At 46.4% G+C, this 20,793-nt stretch overlaps 1 protein-coding gene across 1 annotated transcript; it reads left to right on the forward strand.

The window, feature by feature from the left end:
* The first annotated feature begins 449 nt into the window (after positions 1–449).
* On the forward strand, positions 450–4,174 carry LOC131276257 (spermatogenesis-associated protein 31A6-like). Its single transcript, XM_058289088.1, has 4 exons — positions 450–606; positions 1,259–1,316; positions 1,838–1,898; positions 2,165–4,174. The coding sequence occupies exons 1-4, from the start codon at positions 523–525 to the stop codon at positions 3,294–3,296; spliced, it is 1,335 nt and encodes a 444-aa protein (XP_058145071.1). The 5' UTR covers positions 450–522; the 3' UTR covers positions 3,297–4,174.
* The last annotated feature ends 16,619 nt before the right edge of the window (positions 4,175–20,793 follow it).

Raw genomic sequence — 20,793 nt, forward strand, 5'->3', positions numbered from 1 at the left:
AATAATAAATTATCAATTTAATTTTTATACAAGTCCCCCTGCTTGAAGATGGCAAAGGTTGATTGAAACAAAAAATTTTTAATTTTCAAAGGTTATGAAATTGGTGGCACTCAAGCCAACGGATAAAGGACACCAGGCAGCAATGGGGTTTATCTGGGTTTCAAGTGGAATCACCTGAAAATTGTACTAAGGTTCATCGATGACTAGAGGGTATGGTTGGAAGCCCCAGAGGAGGGCAGAGGGATATAGAATGTGGGAGTAGAGGGGGTGGGGGAGGGGCTGTCAGCCTTGCTCTTCCCTTCGCCCACCCTCAGGAGCCCATTGTGATGAAGTCACAGCTTTGTGATGTGGGCCTGGAACTTTAGTCCAGAGCTCATTCTTGCTGCTCAGTTGCCTACTGGCAACAGCGCTATTCAGATGGTGGAGAATTATCTCTTATCTTTGGAAAAATTTAATGCTATTTGGTTGAGCTCCACTTCCAATTCCTGGCTCATTGATATCATCCTGGCCCTCCTGTGTGGCATGGGGCTCTTCTTCCTGCTACTCCCCTGTCTCCCGAGTAACCCGTCTTCATCACCCCTTAAGGAAAGAAGACCCCTCAAAAAGGTAAGGAATCCTCAGCCTGAACACAACAGAGAAGGAGTCTACTTCTCTTCTCCTATTTCCACTTTCCTAAATCAACCAGAGAGACTTGTAAGATGGGAAATCTCAGGAAAGACTAGAGCATCTCCTTTCTAGGGATGTGCCAGGCCAGGAGTTAGAGTGGGTATGAGGATTTTATGTGAAGGTCTCAGGCCATCTCTCTGGGTGTGGTAGTGATATCCAGGACAATATCTGAAATGCAATGGCTCAGATGATGATGGGACTCCTAAGAGGGTCCTGGATCGCTGCAGGATCAGAGTCCTAAGCCCCGGGTCATTCATCACCTTCCCCTGACAGGTGTCTCCTCTGCACGGGGACTGATGGATAGAGCACTGCACAAAGCTTATGATCTGATGCTGCTTGGAAAGCAGAATCCCACATGATAGAGGCCAGATGTGCCTGTAGGTCTGGGGTGTGTCCCCTTCTTAAAATCCATTGTGGCTCTCACAAAATTCTCTGTCTCATTCAAAGATGGAAAACAAGTATTTTTAACCACTGTAGCAATGAATAAGCAGACAAACCAGAACTCCTTTAGTTAAAGGCAGCCGGGTGTGTCACTCGTGGGTCTTGAGAGGGGAGAACTGGCCCGGCCCCTCATTCCCTTCTTGTCTCTCAGCCTCATGTGGAGACACGGGGGAGGAGCAGGAGGCACAGGAGAAGTGGAGCTCTGAAAGGTAAGCTTCTGCCCCCTCAGCCCCAAGTCCCCATGCCTCAGCCTCCTTCTGTTCTGTTCCTGAGGCCAGCATCTGAGGAAGGAGCTCTCAAGGAGACTCCTGGGAGGAACCCCAAGACCTTCTCAGATCCCTGCTGGGCACTGGGGTGGGAAGAAGCAGTGATGGGCCTGGGCCATGGGTTCTGCCCGGAGGGCGGGGGGTGCAGTGATGGAAAACCAGCTGGGCTGGAGGTGGAGCACTCAGGTCCAGCTGAGGATGAGTTGTTGAACTTCCCTAAGGCTTAGATTCCTCCTTGAGATGTCGCAGGGGATGATGGCTGTGGGATCACTTTGTAAATGAAGAGCATCTCCCATACCTGAGCCCTGCCATGGCTGTCACGGATGGAGTGACCTTGTCACAGATGCCTGGGCTCCAGAGTCTAATGCCTGATGACCTCCCCTAAAGGGACATTCCATTCAGCCTCCTGTAAGGTCCTTAGGCCCCTCCCTTCATGGCCTGTAACCCAGAGCCCTGATTTCCAGGTTGTAGGGAAAGCCTGCAAGAATTAAAGGAGACTCGGGACCTGATCCTGCTTCTGAAAACGTGAGTAACCTTTCTGCTTCTCTCCTGCATTGCTCTTCTTATCAGCCCCAATGCAATCCAAGGGCAATAGGGTGGGCTGGAGCTGATAAAGGAGGGGGGGGAGCACATGGGACAGAGCAAGGCAGAAGGCCCCTGGGTGTGGGATGGCAGGACGTGGTGAGCCGGGTGTGGGGAGCAGAGGGCCCCATTCTTCGGGGGCTCCCACTCTGCCTGGCTCTCCTGGTCCTTCTGCTTCTGGCTGCAGCTGGTGCTTCCTGTCCCTGCAGCCACCTGGAACAGGTCCCCGACCAGGGTGACTTTCATCAGTTCTCACGTCAAGAACCCTCTGGTGAGGTGTGTGAAATGGAGCCTGCTGAAGCGCCTCTCCCACCAGAGGAGCTCGTGGGCAATGCTGCTCCCACCATGCCCCCTTTGGCTTCCACAGCTCCCCTCACCAAGCCCCCTCTGCCTTTAGCCACCACCCTGTCACTGCACCCAACGACCCCCTTAGTTCCTCTTTCACACTCATCCCCGAGTGCTTCTCAGCCATCACTGGTTCTAGACCATCACTCACACCAGCCAGTTGCACCTTCCCTTCCCGTAACACATGCCTCTGCTTCATTAGCCTGCCCTCAGCCTCCAACCTCCTTCTCTGCTCCACCACTGCTGAACCCCACCTTGCCTCTTTCTCTGTGTGACTCCATTTCATCCCCACTGGGCAGGTCCCTTGATAACAACTCCTGGTTGTCTGTTTCTATGCCAGCAATCCCAGGCCTTGCTCACTCAAGCCGCCCCAGCCCAGGCTTGCCCTGGTGGTGGGCAGCTGCCAGGGCCCTGTTATCCCCCACCTCAGCACACTCCAAATTCCAGCAGGAGCAGCTTTCCCACCACTCACGAAGGGCCTCTTTCTGGGGAGGCCCCATTAACAGGCAGGTAGAAGTTGGTGGCCCCTCTTTCCTCAACCCTGATATCCAAAAGCTCCTGGAACTACAAACCACAAGGAGAGTGGAATTGAGGTTGTGGAAGGAAAATGAAAAGAAGGGACCAGACTACCATCTGAATTCTTTAGGGAATGTGTTAAAGTCACTTGGTGCTGAGCAGGACAACACAGTTGCCCAAACTCTCTGGAGCAGCAAAGGCAAACCAGAGCAGCTACCCAGTCCTGAGATGCCCCCACATCCTAAGAAGCTAAGGGCCAATTTAGAGCAGAAATATAGCCAGTTCTTCTGGGGCCTCCCCTTTCTGCACAGTGAGTCTCTGGTGGCTAGTGTCTGGGTTCCTGCTTCTGTTTTATTCAATGGAATCTCTAGGGTCTTACCAATTCAAGTGCGGGCCAAGGAAGTCACACTTTGTTCACAACCCCAGCCCTTGCCAAATTACATTGTTCAACCCCCACTCTTGATTAAAACCATGCCCTGATCCCAGGTCCCACTTAGGTCTCAAGTCCATTTACAGCCACAACCTCTGGTCCATCTCCAATCCCCTTTCCCAGTCCTACTGTGGTCCACACCTGAGATTGTTTCCTGTAGAGAATTACGGCCAACCTCCTGGAACGTGCCACAATCCCTCAGCCCAAGTGCTATTCAAAACCTGGAATATCACCTTTTGAAAAAGCAACTGGAAAGTTGGAGGGCTTTACCCCTTGTGATCAAGAGATCTCAGAAACCCTTTAGTTCTCTCACTTCCAGCTTTCCCCAGGGGACCCAGGCCTCCCAGGCCTACCAGACCATCTTCATCCTTCCTGGGAATTTTCCTCTCAATACTGATATTCGAAAGCAACTGGAGCAACACCTTCAGAAAAGGTTCATTCAACAGCAGAGTGGCCTGCCCCGTAGGATCCACCATGTGACTCTGGGACAGATGCAGCCTCAGAGAAAATCACCAGGGATCTGTCATGAACCATCTCAGCCCTCTGTATGTGAAAGGCAAAGTAGCAAGAACATAAAGAAGGTGAGATCCAGCAACTTAGGAAACTTCGACTTGTTCGGCTCAGCAAAATTCCAGCTAGGGAAGGGCCCAAAGGCAGATCTGGGGCAGAGTCTGGGAGAGTCTCAAAATATAATGCATATCAGCAACCAGAGAGCTGTGAGAGGGACTCTGCCCAAAGGTCAAAACTTGAGCTGAAGAAACACTCAGAGAGTGATTCAGGAAATGATTCTGCAAGGGACCCAGATGAGAAACAAACAAAAAATTACCTCAAAGCCCATGTGGACAGGAAGTTGGGGCAGATCAGTGAGGGAAGAATCCCTATGCAAGTGAGTAGTTCCTGGTTGTCTACCAGCCACGCCTTGCTCAAGTCTGACACCCAGGTGGAAACCAGTAATCTGGTATCCTCGAAGGGTCAAAAATATTGCATAAACACCTCCCAGGAGGTTTCCTTCCTCAGTATAAATACATGAAAGGTGCTGGAAGCACATATTAAAAAGTTTTGGGTGCAGCATAGGTGGGGCCTACTTCTTAAAGTATTTGAGGCCATAAAACTCTTTAAGTTGAGGAAGGCCCAGGCTCGGCGCCTTCAGCAGTCACCCTTTCCCACCTCACCCATTCATAAATCTGGTGCCAGGATAGCCGAGGTTGGCAAGCTCCCAGGGAGAAAATCCCAGATGTATCAGCAAGAGAAGGTTATAACAACCCACCCTGGATAGTCCTTTCCCTGCCCCATCGACTCCATGTGAGGAAATCCAGGAAATTCTGGCACTGGTCCTTCCTGATGAGGACCGTGGGCTCTCAGAAGCCCCTCTGACTGGACAGGAGGTCAGGGAGCCTCCTCAGTCACTCATCCCCAACACCAGGGTAGTACTGAGCAGAGTGGGACTCTCCTGGGCTCCCGGAAAAGCAGCCTGGAGTCAATTTCACATCAAGCCATGGTGGACAGTGGGTCGTATAAGGAGAGTAAAAGTCCTATCCTGGGAGCCTCCAGCCCTGGTGAATCAATATTGGAGATGAAGGCAGAATCCCGTTTATCAAGTTCTGAAGAAAGGAGGGAAGCCATCAAGGCTGACCACTACCCTGCTCATCGGCCAAAATGCATAGACATCCTGAGAACCAGTCAACCGGCAAGCTGCCACATTCTAAGTGAGGATCTGAGTGGCTTAGGGACTCCTGGGACCAGTCAATGCTCTACACCCTGTGGAACATCTGACACCCAAGTTCCAGGACAACCATACCCTATAGGGGAGGTTGTTAGTGAACTTGAGACCGAAGTGAAGGTCAAGCCAGAGAATGAGCCTCAAGAGGGCCTCACGGATTTGCTCCATGCCTTAGACAGCCCGGCTTCTCGGGTGCACACATGCTGTCCCGGAGGCACCACCAGTGGGAAAAAGCCATCTTCTCATGTGGTAAATGGCAGCCTGGCAGCTAGAGAGAGAAGCCTGGGGCAGCAGGAGTCTAAAATCTTAACACTTCAGGCCCCATTGAAAAGCCAGAACAAGATTTTTGCCCCTTCTACCAGAATAGAGGACTGTAGGAGGCCCAGACCAGAAGAGCATGAAGAAAGGTGTGTAGGATTGGGGAACCTCCCTGACAGAAGAACGAGCCAACTTGGCCAGGCAAGGGGACTAGGCAATATCCCAGGCAAGACCCTCCAGTCCTCACCAAAGAAGGAAGTCTGGGGCCGACATTCCCTTCAAGAAAAAGATGAGTGACTTTCTTCAGTGGGTTTTCTCCAATAAAAGCAAAGAGCAGGAAGGTCCTCTGCCCAAACGCAAGCCTATGCCAGCCTCTGCCCAGGGCCATGGACCAGTCAAAACCACATCAGCCTGTACGGCCAAAGAGGCTGCCGAAGTTCAGGCACTGGTGATGGCTGTTGGCCACATGCTAGAGGAGAAAATAACCCTTCAAACCCCAGAGAGAGGTCAGCAGAAGCAAAAAGCCCCAGTCCCTGTGCAATGGGGGGGGGGGGTTCCTTCTGCCACAAGGCCACCCCTCCACTGAGCAGAGGAGAGTGGTGAGCAATACAGTCTGCAATCGCTATGACACCCCAGAGAGGTGCTCTGTCAGAGTAAAGTGGGTCAGAGACAAGGATGGAAACATCTGGAAATTTGTGGGAATCAAGATGAGCAATTACGCATTGCCCCTGGGACAGCCGTGTCCCCAGTCCGTTCCCACCAGAAATGGTCATGGATGCTGGGCGAGTCAGCCCGCCCTCCCCACTGCTCACGGCACTGTCTTTTTAAAGATAATTCATCTAATCAACTACAAAATGCTTCTCCACCCCTTCCCAGTAGAAAATGTTCTGTCCAAGGGAAAATCCCCTACATGCAGAGAAAAGCCTTTCCCTCATACTCTGCTGATCCAAGATATTTAGTATTCCCCAATATATATGTTTTTTTCTCCTAAATAAAGTCGTGGCTTCCATTTGTCATGCTGGGGCTCAGGGTCAATATCATAGGAGATCGCCTTGATTTCTAGAAGGGAAGGCAGAATGGAGGGAGGCTGACAGTGGCATTGCATGCCCACCCTCTCTCCAGGTTCCTCTGTTTCATCATTATGAAAACAAAGGCATCCAGGGCTTTTCAATTTGAAATCTGGCTCAAGCTACTTCTCCCCAGCTTTCTCTCTGCATTGAACTTGATGCAGCAGTAGAGAGGATGGCTTACAGAGGCATCATGGACAGGGCCAGATGGTCCCCACTCAGGCTCCAGGATGTGTTTGGGACAAGCAGCTTCACAAAGGAGGCACAGGGCTTTGAGGAGGGGGGAAGATGGGGAGGGCAGTTGTGCTAGGACCTAAATTCAGAGGAGAGGGAAAGGACACAGATGTCAGCCGGCCCCGGGAGACCTTCTCCCAAAGAGGGCTGGGGAAACGGGCCTGTGTGCCCTCAGTTCTTGGGCAGCCTCACCCTCCCCTGCCTCTCTCAACGTAAAGCAGCAGCAAGAACAGGCGCCCAGCTCTGTGTGTGTGTAAGTGGGAGGGTCAGGGGGCTGCTGAGGACCGTGTCGCCCCACATCTCAGAAGGAAAGGACATCCATCCAGTGGCCTTTGCTCATGGTGACCTTTATCTCAACCAGAGGGGGAACCAGCAGCCCGGGGTGCATGGCCGGGGCATGAATGTGTGCTGGCCATGAGGTGGAGGACAGGAGATCCTGGGCTGTGGAATTCACAGGATGCAGCCACTGGAGGAGGCAACGGGTGAGGGCTGCCCAAAGATCGACAGCCTGGAGGGCAGCAGGGCAGAGGGTCCCCAGTGCAGCCCCTCCCCCTGCCCAGCTCCCACCCAGTCACCTTCACCTGGACAGAGTCTGGGAGGGGGGTGAAGCCCTCAGGTAGGAAGGGTGATTTCCTAACATGACTAAGATCGCTCATCATTGATCTGGTTTTCACCCTTGAACTCCAGAAAGGAGGAGTCAACTAACAGCAACCAGGGGAGAGAAACCAGGGCTCGTGGCCCCAGTCTGGCCATCTTTATAAAAGCACATTCCCAGGGAGAGGTGGGCTCATAAGGGCAGAGGGACTGGCTGGGGTCACACCTGCAGGCAGAGCACACACACCAAACCAGTCCCCCTATGCGCAGTCCTTGCTCCAGTGGAAGGGCAGGCAGAGAGGTGCACACAAGGGCCGAAAGGAGGCCTGCCCCAATGAGGGCACAGTCCAGCAGTGGCCCCCATGCTCACTCAGCTTCCAGGACAGGGTTCCTCCTGCCCAGGCCCCTGCCCATATGGGGAAGCACGGGGGCCCCCAAAAGCAGGGAGCTGAGTGATCTCTCAAAGTTACCCCATGCTCTGTGCACACCCAGGGCCCTTGGTGAGAAACAACCCCAGGGGGCATCCTTCCCATGGTGGAGATTCCTGCTCCAGGAGATGCTGCAGATCTGTATGATAAGGACCGGCCCCTGCAGGTGGACAGCACCAAGCACTACCCCCCACACCCACGTCAGGGCACCAAATGTGGGGCTGTGCCTGGCTGCTGCTGGGTCTTCTCAGGGGCACCAAGAGGTCAGTCCTTGGAGGTGGGGGGAGCTGGACTCAGAACCAACTGCCATTGAACCCATTGCTCCTACCTGGAGACATCATTCAGATGGGCGATGTTGACTGAACAGCAAGAAAACAAAGGAACATATCCTGTCACATTCTCCTACCACTGCACTTTCCATGAGGTGAAGTTGGCTAGCCTCACAGAGATCTCACAGGGACCTCCCAGTGACACCTCAGGGACCTCACAGAAACCACACAGGGAAATCCCAGGGACCTCCCAGGGATTTCCAAGAGACCTCCCAGGGATCTCCCAGAGATCTCACAGGAACCTCCCAGAAACCACACAGAGACATCCCAGAAATCTCCCAGGGACCTCCCAGAAATCTCCCAGAAACCACACAGTGACCTCCCAGGCACCTCCCAGGGACCTCCCAGAGACCTCCCAGGAACCTCACAGGGACTTCGTATAGACCTCATGAAAACCTCACAGGGATCTCACAGAATTATCTCATGGACACCTCCCACAGAGAACTCCCACTGAGACCTACATAGGAAGACCTCAAACAGAGACCTCTGTAAGATGACCTCACACAGAGACCTCACACTGCCCCCACAGAGACATTCACAGAGTTCTCCCACTGATAACTACTGCAGAGTCCCACAGAAATCTCACACAGAAACCTCTGTACAAAACCCTCCCAGAGGGACCTCCCACACAGAAACTTCACACAAGGACAATACACAAAGACCTCACACTGCCCACACAGGGGCATTACATAGAGTCTCTCGAAAGAGACACACACACAGACCCCTGCACAGAGAACTCTCACACAAAATAACACACAGCACTAACACAGACCTCCAACAGAGGCCTTCCACAGACCTCCACAGGCCTCCCACAGAGAACCTGCACAGACCTCCCCAGAGAACCTCCACAGACCTCCCACAGAGAACCTGTGCAGACCTCCCCAGAGAACCTCCACAGACCTCCCCAGAGGACCTCCACAGACCTCCCACAGAGAATCTCCACAGACCTGCCCAGAGAACCTCCACAGACCTCCCACAGAGAACCTCCACAGACCTCCCACAGACAACCTGCACAGATCCACAGAGGACCTCTACAGACCTCCACAGCAAACCTCCATAGACCTCCACAGAGAACTTGTACAGACCTCCACAGAAAACCTCCACAGACCTCCACAGAAAACTTCTACAGACCTCCATGGAAAACCTCCATGGACCTCCCACAGAGAACCTCCACAGACCTCCACAGATGACCTCCACAGACAACCTTCACATACCTGTACAGAAAACCTCCACAGACCTCCACAGAGTATCTCCACAGACCTCGACAGGGGACATCCACAGACCTGCCAAGGACAGTACCTCCAGAGAGACCCAACATAGAGACTTCACACAAAGACCTTGCACAGAGACCCTGCACAGAGCCTTCACACTCAGAGATCCCTCTCAGATATCATCCACAGAGACCTCCCAGAGACACCCTACATCAATTCTTTAGAAACCTGAGCAGCCATCCATGGACAAGCCCTTTAGGGTGAATGTGAAACCTCTTAACAGAGCACAAGAGGAATATCTGCAGCTGTGGGTTCCACAGAATGTGCTTGTGTATTTTTGTGTTTTTATGTCATTACTTCTTAAAAAAATAAAAAGTTATTACAGATCCCATATATAAACTGTCAGAATCCTTTTTGCCAAGTGTTTTCATTAGCTAGAGCTCTGACTTACCAATTACAAAATCACAAATTTTAAATTTGAGTAAAACAATGCCAATATCTAATGGGGGGGGGGGAAGCCATATTTGTCAAATTTTAGTTATTGTCCAGTCAAATGGCATCAATGTCACATTTTTAAAAATTTTCATTGGAGACAACTTCCTGAACTTAATTTACTGACTTCTTTATTGGGAAGCATGACAAAGAAAGTCCTATTTCAAATGGACTCCAGGAAAGAAATAAACCAGCAAAAAATGCCTCTGGCTCACACTTGCTCCAAAGAGCTGTGCCACAACCACATGATTTTGCACATAACTTGTGTCAGGTTTGTGGATTTATTTTTAAATGAATCAAACTATATTATCAAACATGAAGGTTTTTTTTTAAATGGGGTGGATTTCTACCCATACCCCATTATATCTTATGGCAGAATTATAGTTACTTCTTAATAATTCTATCTTGCTACTTAAAATGTGTCAATGCCACATGTTTCCAGGATATGACAAAGCCCTAATAGTCATCTAACACAACAAACTGATGAACTGTTAAGAAGGATTTCATTTCTTAAACTATTCTAAGAGATGCACATTTTCTAAGACTTCAGCACTTGAGTTCCATTTTGTATTCATAAGAGAGCTAAAAAAAACCAAAGGACACATTGCTTAAAATAATTTTGAAATCTTACCAAATAAGTCATTTCATCAATGCTTGAGTTATACAGAGGACTTGGTACAATTACTGGGGAAGGGATATCTTAGTATTTGAGTTGAGGAAAGTGTATATTTAATCAACATTTGTTTTCAAATAATAAAGGTCTCACTGTACATCCAGCACTTTCCAAAGGGTACGTGTTCTAGTTTGCTAGGCCGCAGAAAGCAGCTACCATTCAATTTAATGGTGTTTAACAGTGGGAATTTATTAGCTTACAGGCTTACAGTTTTGAGACTGAGAAAAATGTCCAGATTAAGACAGTATCAGGCAATGATTTCTCCCCAGTGACCAGCTGCCAGTGATCCTGGGCTCATCTGCCACATGACAAGGCACTTGACGGTGTCTGCTGGGCTCTCCCTTCTCTTCCAATTTTGCTGCTTTCAGCACCTGGCTTCCGTGGCTTTCTCTCCCTCTGTCTGGACGTCATTCTCTTATAAAGGACTCCAGTCAGAGGATTAAGACCCTGAATGAGGTGGGTCACATCTTAAGACACCACTCACCAAAAGAACCTATTTGCCATGAGTCCATACCCACAGGAATGGGTTAACTATAAGAACATACATTTCTGGGATCCATCCAGCTTCCAGTCACCACAGTGCATTTTGGTGAGGCTCACTGCTTTTAAGGAGCCTGCTGTAATTGCCTTGGAAAGCCCAAGTTTAATGGCAGCTGTTAAGTGTGTGTCACTGGATAACGCTCTCAGACTACCCATCAGGGTGACAGCATTACAGTAGCTTCTTCTATGAGGAGATAAGCAGACATGAGGACTCTTCTGACCTATTTATTTCAACAAGAAATTCCTTTTATCTATTTTCCATAATTTACAAAGTTATCACTATTCATTTTTCTACTTTGCTCCATTATGATGCCATTGAATTTTAGAATAAAAGAATATGGTCATGGTTGCTTCTTAATAGCCTACTGAATTGTATGTTTTTTACAGTATAGCTTATGCAGGTAAGTTTAATGCTCAGAGCACAATGGAAACAATGAGGAATTTTTTCATACAGCAAATGCTTTACAAAGCATAGTATATCCTTTTCAAGTTGATTATTTTAACAGGCTTAAAATCTTCAGTCTTCTGAATTCAAGTTATTCTGAGTGGACAAATAGTCTGGAAACACAGGCAGCCATAATGAATGGTTTATTGCTCTGACATGTTGAGTGTGTCATCCCTGACCAGCAAGTCATAGTTCAATAAACACCCAATCGCAATGAGCAACGTGTGCTACAGCAACATTTCCATCAATCCCTGCACATGGCACCCATCACAGGTGCCCCAGATAATTTGTGTGTGTAATTTTCACTGAATAAACTTGTGCCTTTACCCCAGAAGAAATAATCAAGAGGGTTCAAGCTCTAAGAAAAAATACTGTCAATATTTCCAGACTTTATGGCCACCTGGTATTTTATTTATGGCCACCTATAAGCGCTGCCACCTGCAAATATTAGAAATATTTTCACCATTTAAATATACTAAAAAAAAATGGATATCAAAAATGAGATAATGAAGAAAACAAGAAAAGCAGGTGCCTTTGTTTTCAAAAAGTTCACTTCAAAACATTTTGCTGAAAATGAAGTGATTCTTAAGGTCCAACTAAAAGGCCCTCTAAATGATACAGGATATATTACAAATTTGGTTTTTAAATAAATTCATATTCAAAATAGTTCTCACAATGATTTCAATAAATCATGCACTCCAGAACACAATGTGAAAGACTGGTAATTATGTGATAATTTCTTAATACTCTACAGGATAAAGATCTTTAACAAATAAACAAAAGAAATTAATATTGTAGTCTACAAAGGGGAATATCTCTTAGGGACTAACATTATAGAAAGGCATTTACTTTTACTTTATAAAGAACTCCTACAGGAAGAAATGTCTCGAGGGTCTGCCAGGTACACATGGAGACACTTCCTGTGGTGCTCACACAACTGGCCAACACAGCACCTCCATATCTAAGCGAGCTGGGGGCTTCATAATGGCTTCCTCTGCAGACTCTTGGAGGTCAGGCACATTCATAAGCATTCTTGTAACAGGGCCAGTCTTCACCATTGTGCCCATGGCCATTTGGAGGGTGGCATCTCCCAAACAGGACCCCATTTTCCTGTTTACTCAGAAGTTTGCTGTGGCGCCCCTCCCTTGGCATCCATCAGGTCATAATAATCAGAATGGTCCAATCACCCATGGACACATATCCCATGTTGTCCACACCAATGACTTAACTTCCAGAAAGCTATAAAATGATGCTGAGACAGGTACAGTAGATGAGGATTTAGAAGACGCTAGCATCTTTCATAGGAAAACACGATTGCTTCATCTTATCCTTTTAGGAAACATGGTGGCATGGCTACTCGACTATAAGCTTTCCTGTACTTTAGCTGATTTTAGCCTGTCTCACCCTCATTCACACTAATGGGAGCAGTAGCAATTCCTTCCTCCTCTCAGTTCAGAAGGTTGACTCTCCACCATCTGTTCCTTTTGGTTGTCACAAGTTTCTACAGTTTGTTTCCAATGACCACTGCCACTTAAACAGCCATCTCTCAGCCCAGGAATCACCCTCAAACCTCAGGAGCTACACTACCCCCTTTCTTCCTATGTATCCCATAATTTTATGCCAATAACACTTTACACACCTATTTCCAACATCAGACTTTATTTCGTAGAGTGTGGTCCCTGATGTGAGATTAAACCTTCCACCTACCAAGTCTGTGACTTGGGAAAATGACTCAATGTCTCAAAACTTCATTTCCCCAAGATGGAAAATGGCAACAAAGTTAAATATAAGTGTGGCAGATAGGGTCAAACGACTTAAAAGATTAAAACACTTTGCCTGCTTAGTATTGAATGATTTTACCCTTGTTTGTTTTAGTATGTTAAAAGCTTCTGGGAGCAAGATACGAGAAATGGGTTGGCTTTTATAATGGGAATTTATTAGGTTAAAAGCATACAGTTCTGAGGCTGTGAAAATGTCCAGCTCAAGGCAGCATCAGAGAAGCTGTCTCACCAAAGGCTGGCTGCTGGTGAGCCTGGCCTCTGTCCGCGTGGCAGGGCGCTGCTTCTCTCCCAGGTCTCCCTGCTTCAGCATCCAGCTGCTCCATCTGGAGCTTGCTCTCTCCTGGGTTCCTCCCCAAGCTCCTGGGCCCCTTCTCCCTGTCTCTGTGGCTTTTCCTCTGTGTCTGCTCCTTTCAGTCCTCTGTTTATAAAGGACTCCAGCAAGAGGACCATGCCCTAGCCTGGTCACACCTCACTGAAGCCATCCAATCAAAGGCCCCCAACTGACTCCTGTCCAATCAAAGGGTGCCACCCCCACAGGAATCGATTAGCTCCAACAACATCATCTTTTCTGGGATGCACAGAAAACTTCAAGCTCACATTTTTTCATTTTTTCATCACAATAGTACTGCCTTATTTTTAAAATTATTTTTAATGGTAAAATAAAGATAACAAAAATCATTTTAATCATTTAAAGTGGGCAATTCTTTGACATTAAGTACATTGGCAATACTGTGTAACTTTACACCTTAATATTCACCAGTTCAATGAAGTACATACAATTTGTTATTTTTTACAGGATGTATGCAATACAACATTATAGCACAAATGGTATATTTATTAAAGATTAAGAGTCATCTCTGGGAAAACAGACTATGTTCTCCAGTACTTTTCAATTCATTTTCATCACATGGTATTTAGTGGGTTCCTACTAATTTATTTTGATTTCAAAGGGCTCTTTTTTTGCAGTCCAGCATCGATTGCTTCTTTAAGTTTGAACAAGCTAGACTCAAGGGGTACATCAAAGCCAGCTCTGTTCTATCCCTGCTACATGCTCACATTTGCTCCTTGGTGCTGGTTGTCTCCAGCCATCTGGGGGGGCCCCATGGCTTACCTGCTTATATTGAGATAAAGAGAAATTTCCTCTGGCTGTTACTAGTATTAAAAACAAGTCTGCTTTCAGTAATTAAATTGCTGAGTGCATCTGAATAGTCAAAGTCCCACATTTTATTTAAACGAGCATCTCATTCCTCCCCCAAAACAGCTCTGCTCAGTGTGAAGTGGTCGAGGAGCTCAAGGATTTTTCCATTTGGTGCTTCTACCCTTTCTCACCAGTTCTGCCCACTAACCTTACTACTCACTTAGCTTACTCACTGTTGTTGTTTCCTTGGCTGCTCAAGCAAGTACCACGAAATGGATCCACTTACATAATGGGAATTTATTAGCTCATGGTTTTCAGCCTAAAATAGAAGTCCAAGTCCAGGCACCATCAAGGCAGTTTTCTTCCCAAAGACTGGGGCATTCTGGCTGGCTGCTGGTGACCCTTGGTCCTTGGCTCATCACATGGCAAGGCACATGGCAGCACCTTCTGGTCTCTTCTTCTTTTCTGGGTTCTGTTGTCCCTCAGCTTCTGGCTACTCCCTCTGTGGCTTTCACTCACTCTGCATGGCATTCCTCTTCTAAAGGACTCCCCCAATAGGATTAAGACCCTTCCTGACTGAGGTGAGCCCACCTTCACTGAGGCAGCCCCATCAAAAGGTCCTACTTACAATGGATTCACCCCCACAGGAAGGGGATCATAGTTAACAGCATGTTTTCTGGCATACAGCAGCTTCAAAGCACCCACTGACCTTGGATTCTAACCCTTTCAGGTCAGTGTGGGGAAGGAGAGAGGAGGCACCCAAGGAGCAGGAAAGGCTCAGGTGCTGAGCACTGCCTCCAGCCCACCTTGGTGCATCTGAGACCGGAGGCAGTATTTCCTGCCATTTCCAGCAGCCTCTCACCAGCAGCTCCCTGTGGGGAAGCATCTCTTCCTCCCAGTCCCCACAATGGCTCCCTCAGGCCCCGTCCTGCTACTTCTGCTCTCCCTCTGAGCCCCCATTTGGTCAGCCTGGAGCACCTCCACCCTATGGGCAGGAGCAGTTGCTCTCAAGTGCATCCTTTCTAGGCAGCCAGGGCTCCTTCAGCCACCTCTCACCCCCAGAAGTCTCAAGGAGGGGTCATCCTAAAGTGCCCTGAGTTCCCCGAAGGCCAGAGGATGCACAGGCAGGTTCTTAAAGCTGGTGTCTGGACTCCCCTGCTATATATAGGGTGTACTCACAGAACCCTGCAAACTCTTATAAAAACCCCACCCAAGGTCCACCCCTCCTGCCCCCCTCAATTCCCTGTACCTGCTGTAGGTGTGTGGTTACCTGAGAATGGCACCATCTACTGGTCCGTCCTCTCCAGGCCCTGCTTGGGGGGACTAGCCCCTCAGTTTCCAATAAAGGAGCAGGTGACTCCTATTGTTTGTGTCAGGCCTTTTTACTACCGTGAAGTGATCTGAATTTATAAACTTTTTCTTTACCTTGTCAATTAGTTTTGTTAACCCACTTACACTGGTTCATTTTTTAAAAAGCATTTATCTTCCCTGGGAGAAAGAACTATTGTACAAGTTGAATAAAAATTTAATAAAATTTGAAGACTTAGGCTGGCTATAGTTATTATTTAGTTTATTTAGTATTAACACTTACCTATATTGAAATTTGTCCATTTTTCTCCCTTTCTTCATAAAAATCAGAAAATATGTTAAAAATTAACCTTGAAACTGTCAATATTTGGGGTTTTTTCCCCCTTGTGTAATTATTTCTATGCTAAAATCTTTATTTTCACATAGCAAAGAAGAAAGCTGGGTCCTTGCTGGGAAATTAGTCTTAAAGACTTATTTTGTGGCTCGGGAAAAAACAAAACAAAACTAAAACTAAAACTTAGGAACGGGAATGAGTTGAGAATCAAAAGTCTTATCATGGAAGTGAAGAGCATCCAGACGAAGACGTGCTTCTGCACCCAGAAAAAGCGGGAGCAGTTTCTGGGCAGAGAGGATGCTTCTAGTGCTTCTGCTCCAGCAGGAGGACAAAGCACGCCCCAAATTGAGAATGGCCAACATGCTGCTGCAGAGAAATCGCCACAAAGGGCAAGACCTCCACAGCGGTGCAGAGGGATGGAGCCCTGGCAGTTTCCCTCTGGAGGATTCACGTCGTTAATTTTCTTCTGCAGGTAGTAAGGTCACAGTCAGCTCCCATTTACCGGGGTCAGGAGTCATCTTATGGGGGGACCCTGACACAGGGGAAATGTTGGGATGATGAACTGTTTTCTGGATGATTGGGCAAACCACAAGTTCATCCCACAGAGATGCTACAAAAATGAATCTTCTGCTAATCTTATCATAGGGAAAGCGGCCAACACAACATTTATTGGGGCACAGAAATCAGTATCTGTTGAGACGAGGGAGCATGTGGCAGGGAGCCATGCCCTGGGCCTGGCCTGCTTGGCTTCCCTTCCCTCTTCCCCTGTGGTCCCAGGCCCATGTCACCGCTGCGGTCCTGGCCCACAGGTCGGGCTGTGTCAGGCTCGGGGCTCCCCAGGGAGCAGCTTTTCTGACCCCTGCCCTCTGTGTGGACACGTGGTGTCATCTACAGTGGAGTGGGGTCTATTTAATTAACCAGCTCAGCTCTGTGGAGCTTTAGTGAGGCTTATCACTGCCTTCCTCTACAGTCTCAAATTAGAAGTGGATAACCAGCTTTAGAATCATCCTACTTGACTAACAAAACCCTCAGCCTTCTTTTTTCCCCAAATGTGGTTTTGTAGTGAGCCACACCTGTCAAAGTGGCTTGGACCAGAGGACACAGGGACCTAAAGACAGAGCTAATATTTCACAGCGAGGGGCAGAACCCTGCAGGCCTGGCAAGGCAGGAGATTTCCCAGCATCAGGGAATGTAAAATGCCCTTGTCCCAAGGGGGAGGGAGCCCTGAAAGGAAAGAAACTGCTCAGGGGCCAGCACCTAAGAGGGGAGGATGGACGACACAGCGTGAGCAACCGAGAGTACCAGTGTCCTCTCAGGGGACAGAAGCCTTGCCTGAAAATGACATAAAAGGAGAAACAGTTTATGAAAGCAGAAAGATGGCTGAATATGCCTGTGCGAACCTCACATAATGTGAAAACTCTAATTCCCTTCATAAACACCCCTTTTGCTCGCTTTGCTCTGCCATGGAGCTTCCCTCTCAGGGCCCCTGCTCGTGGCCAGGCTGTGCTGATTCAGCACCACTGCATGCTTTTGTGGCGAGAGCTCTCTCAACATGCCTGATAGACTGTCAGAAAAAGACTCTGTGAGCAAAGAAGGTGGAAGTTTGGGTTTCTTTCCTCCACTGAGTGTGGGTGTAAACAGATATTCTCAAATATTTTTACTATGCCATAAAAAGGATATATAAGTCCTAGTATTTCTGTAGTGCTAGAAAAACCCAGCATAGCTTGAACATTAAGACATTGTACTGTACTTTACAATATTAGAAAAAATTCGGTGTGACTCTCATTCATGTCAGGAAGGCACAGAGCTTCAGATTGTACATTGACCAGATTTAGCTCCACCAAAAAATGCATAACTATGCCCTCCCTCTCTCGTTATCTGTGCTCATTATCTACAGCCTCACATCTGATGTTACCTGTACCCTCACATCCATACCACCCCCTCATCTTTCTCACCCCAAGACTGCCTGGCCCCAGGTACCGTGAATGTTTTAAGATTAACTGGGGATGTAAAAATCTAATGAAATTTTCTGGACCTTTCTTAGAAATGTCATCATGATGATTAACTTTCTTTCTTTGTTTCAAACTGTATAAGAACAGTGAGAAAATCCCTTAAGGGGGAGGTTGGTTTGAGATCGAGGCTATATCCAGCCTCCTACTGGTGAATAAATCCACTTTTCCTTTCTGGCCTAGTTCGGTGGTGTCTGTTCTTTCTGCCATGCCGAGCAAATGCACAGCTGAGGATGGCTCCAACCCCCTTAATTTCCCAAATCTACCTGATGGTCAACATTTTTATTGTGTGTGTGTGTGTGTGTGTAAAAGTTCCAGGAAATTTGGGGCCACTTTTTAAGAAATATTTGGAAGTTTCTAAGGAAGACAACAACCAATATTTACTATATACACTATACTGAATTAGGTTTTAGTCAAAATTAAATTGAAGGAGACTCTAATGTTTTTTGGTGACAATAGTTACATTTTAGTTCACATTGTAATTAGCATTACATGGTTTTTCTTCAACAAGAAGATGTAAATGGTCTCCGGAGAAACTCAGGAAATGAATTCATCCCCACAGTCAAGGGTCAGCTTCAAGTTTTTGGTGAAAGAAGAAACATCTAGGATCTTCTCAGGAAGATATTATAATTTTCAAAGAACAGGGATTTCTTTAGAGAAATTCTCAGTTCCTACAAGGCAAGTCAAACAGCTGGAAGGAAGCTGAGTCCCTGTGTTCAACGTGACTTGTCCCCATGGCCATAGCTATTCCACCACCACAGCCACTGGGCTGGATGCTCAAGAACAGAACCATGGAAACATGGCTTCTGTCCCTGTAAGTGACTGTCCCAAATCTCCAAAGAGCTACTTTTCATTTGGTGTCGACTTTGCATAAGTAATTAGTGCCAGAACATTCTCAAAATGTAAAAAAAATAGAAAAGAAACATTCACTAATATAGCACTAGAACTGATGATGTTCAGACATTTAATGTTTTTCCAGAAAATAATTCTTGTTCTTTATGGTTATAAAGAAAAGACATGTCAGTCACTATGGAGAAGATAAAGCAGAGTTTAAGGGGTCCAAGTCTAAATGGAGAAAGTGGGGAATAGTACAGAAGAAAGGTTTCCACCAACAGGAGACGTGTCCAGCCCCTTTCCATCACCATCGCGCTCCTCATGTTCTCACCCTCCCTCCTCTGTCCCTCTCCCTCTTCCGCCTTCCTCTCAATGATACATGCACGTGAACACACCACAATCTGAGCAACTGCTGCACGCCAAGCACCACACTGACCCTAGGGGTAGAGTGGTGACTTAAAAGAGAAACCATTTTCCTACTTCATAAAGCATATAGTCCAGGGTAGAAAGCAGACACAAAGTTTAAAAGAGAGAGAGACCCTGTCCTGGCCTCCTGGACCGCAGTCCGTGTTGTCTCACCTGGTGTTCTGAGTTGTAAGCGCTGGGCAGGAGGGCTCTGGGAGCCCAGCATCCCTGCCATGCTGAGAGGGACCTGGGAGGGTGGAGGTAATGCCTGGGCTCCCAGAGCAGAAGCCTCTGACTTGAGGACTTAAACTTGCGTTGCTTCTATCAGTGGCCTCAAATGGATCAGCCAACAGACCAAATTCAAATGAATACCATCAGTAACTTGCAGTCTATGAAAAGTGTATTTCCTGTTCTCTTCCACATTTAAAGAAGGCTTCTCTGAGGAAGGAATCTGAGTCATAATTCAACATATACTGACCTTCAAAAGGAGATAACAGGGAGCACCAAGTGTCTGTGTAGATACTGAAAACATCAGACAAAGCCTGGTATCGAGTATACTTGTCATGTGACTAGAATTTTATTTTGCCGGTGATTCTTTTTAAAAAAGTTTTAGCAACCAGGACTATATGTCCAGTTTATTTAACATCTGCAACTCATAGCTGTAAACATTTAAGAGCACACACATAATCTTTAGATTTAATATCAGAACTCTACACCGTGTAAGCCCAGTATCTTATTTCCTCCTCATTGTCATTCCTACTCTAGTAAAACCAATTTCCATGGAATTAATAACAACTTTATAACATACACCACATATACTTTTATTAACAATTATAATGAAGTTTAAGCAATCAGTCAGAAACTGACTTGAAGGGAAATAATAAAACAAAACCAGCTGAAGACATCTTTAATAACTTTAAAACATACTCTATGAAACAGCCTTCTGTCTAGTAGCAGTTATATTTCTTTAATTTACTAAGCTATGATATGATGAATATGAGCAAAGCATAAATTCTAGTGTCTTTCACTTGTCAACCTTTCAAAAAACCTATGAATAAAATGAAAATATGAAAAATTACAATAGCCTACATCTATTTTGATTTCCCACTTTAATATCTACCTATCAATGTCAACTCTTGGCTTTTAGTTACTATTTGATTTTCAAAAACATTCCTCTAAATATTAACAATAATTCATTATTAACTTTATTTATGTAATGGAAAAGGTATTCTTGGTATTTTCTAAAAATTTGCATTTAAAAACCCATCGAATGCTCAAGTTCCCTATAACAATATGAGCTCTCATGTTCAGATTGATTAATAAAAATAAGTCATATTTTTTTCATAGGAAAGATCATTTGAATAATTAAAAAGAAAACTTTTTAGTTTGCCAAATATCAAACCAATCTACTATCTTTAAATGTGAAAATTCATTTTACAGCCCATTAATGGCTGTTTATGAGCCTTCTGTCTCACAATAACACTGCAGAATCTAACCTTTGTATTACAGAATCTTTTTCTACTTCTCTGTTAAATGCTTAGTATTCTAAATGACACTAAAGTGAGATGCTTGTTCATTTCATTTTTTCAATTTTTCTCTGTTGACAAAAATTGGCCTTTAGCTCTTAATTCATTAAAATAATAAAACAATTAGCACAGACCTATATTATGAAAAATGACAGCTCTTTTCGCTTAGATCTATATAAATATTTCTGATAAATGAACACATGATACATTTTGCCATAGTT

Source organism: Dasypus novemcinctus, chromosome 27, assembly GCF_030445035.2.
Source record: "Dasypus novemcinctus isolate mDasNov1 chromosome 27, mDasNov1.1.hap2, whole genome shotgun sequence".
NCBI classification, from domain to species: domain Eukaryota; kingdom Metazoa; phylum Chordata; class Mammalia; order Cingulata; family Dasypodidae; genus Dasypus; species Dasypus novemcinctus.

Coding starts and splice junctions, on each gene's coding strand:
- LOC131276257 (XM_058289088.1), top strand. CDS start 523: ATGGGGCTCTTCTTCCTGCTACTCCCCTGTCTCCCGAGTAACCCGTCT. Junction 607..1,258: donor AAAGAAGACCCCTCAAAAAG/GTAAGGAATCCT, acceptor CTTGTCTCTCAG/CCTCATGTGGAGACACGGGG. Junction 1,899..2,164: donor CTGATCCTGCTTCTGAAAAC/GTGAGTAACCTT, acceptor CTGTCCCTGCAG/CCACCTGGAACAGGTCCCCG.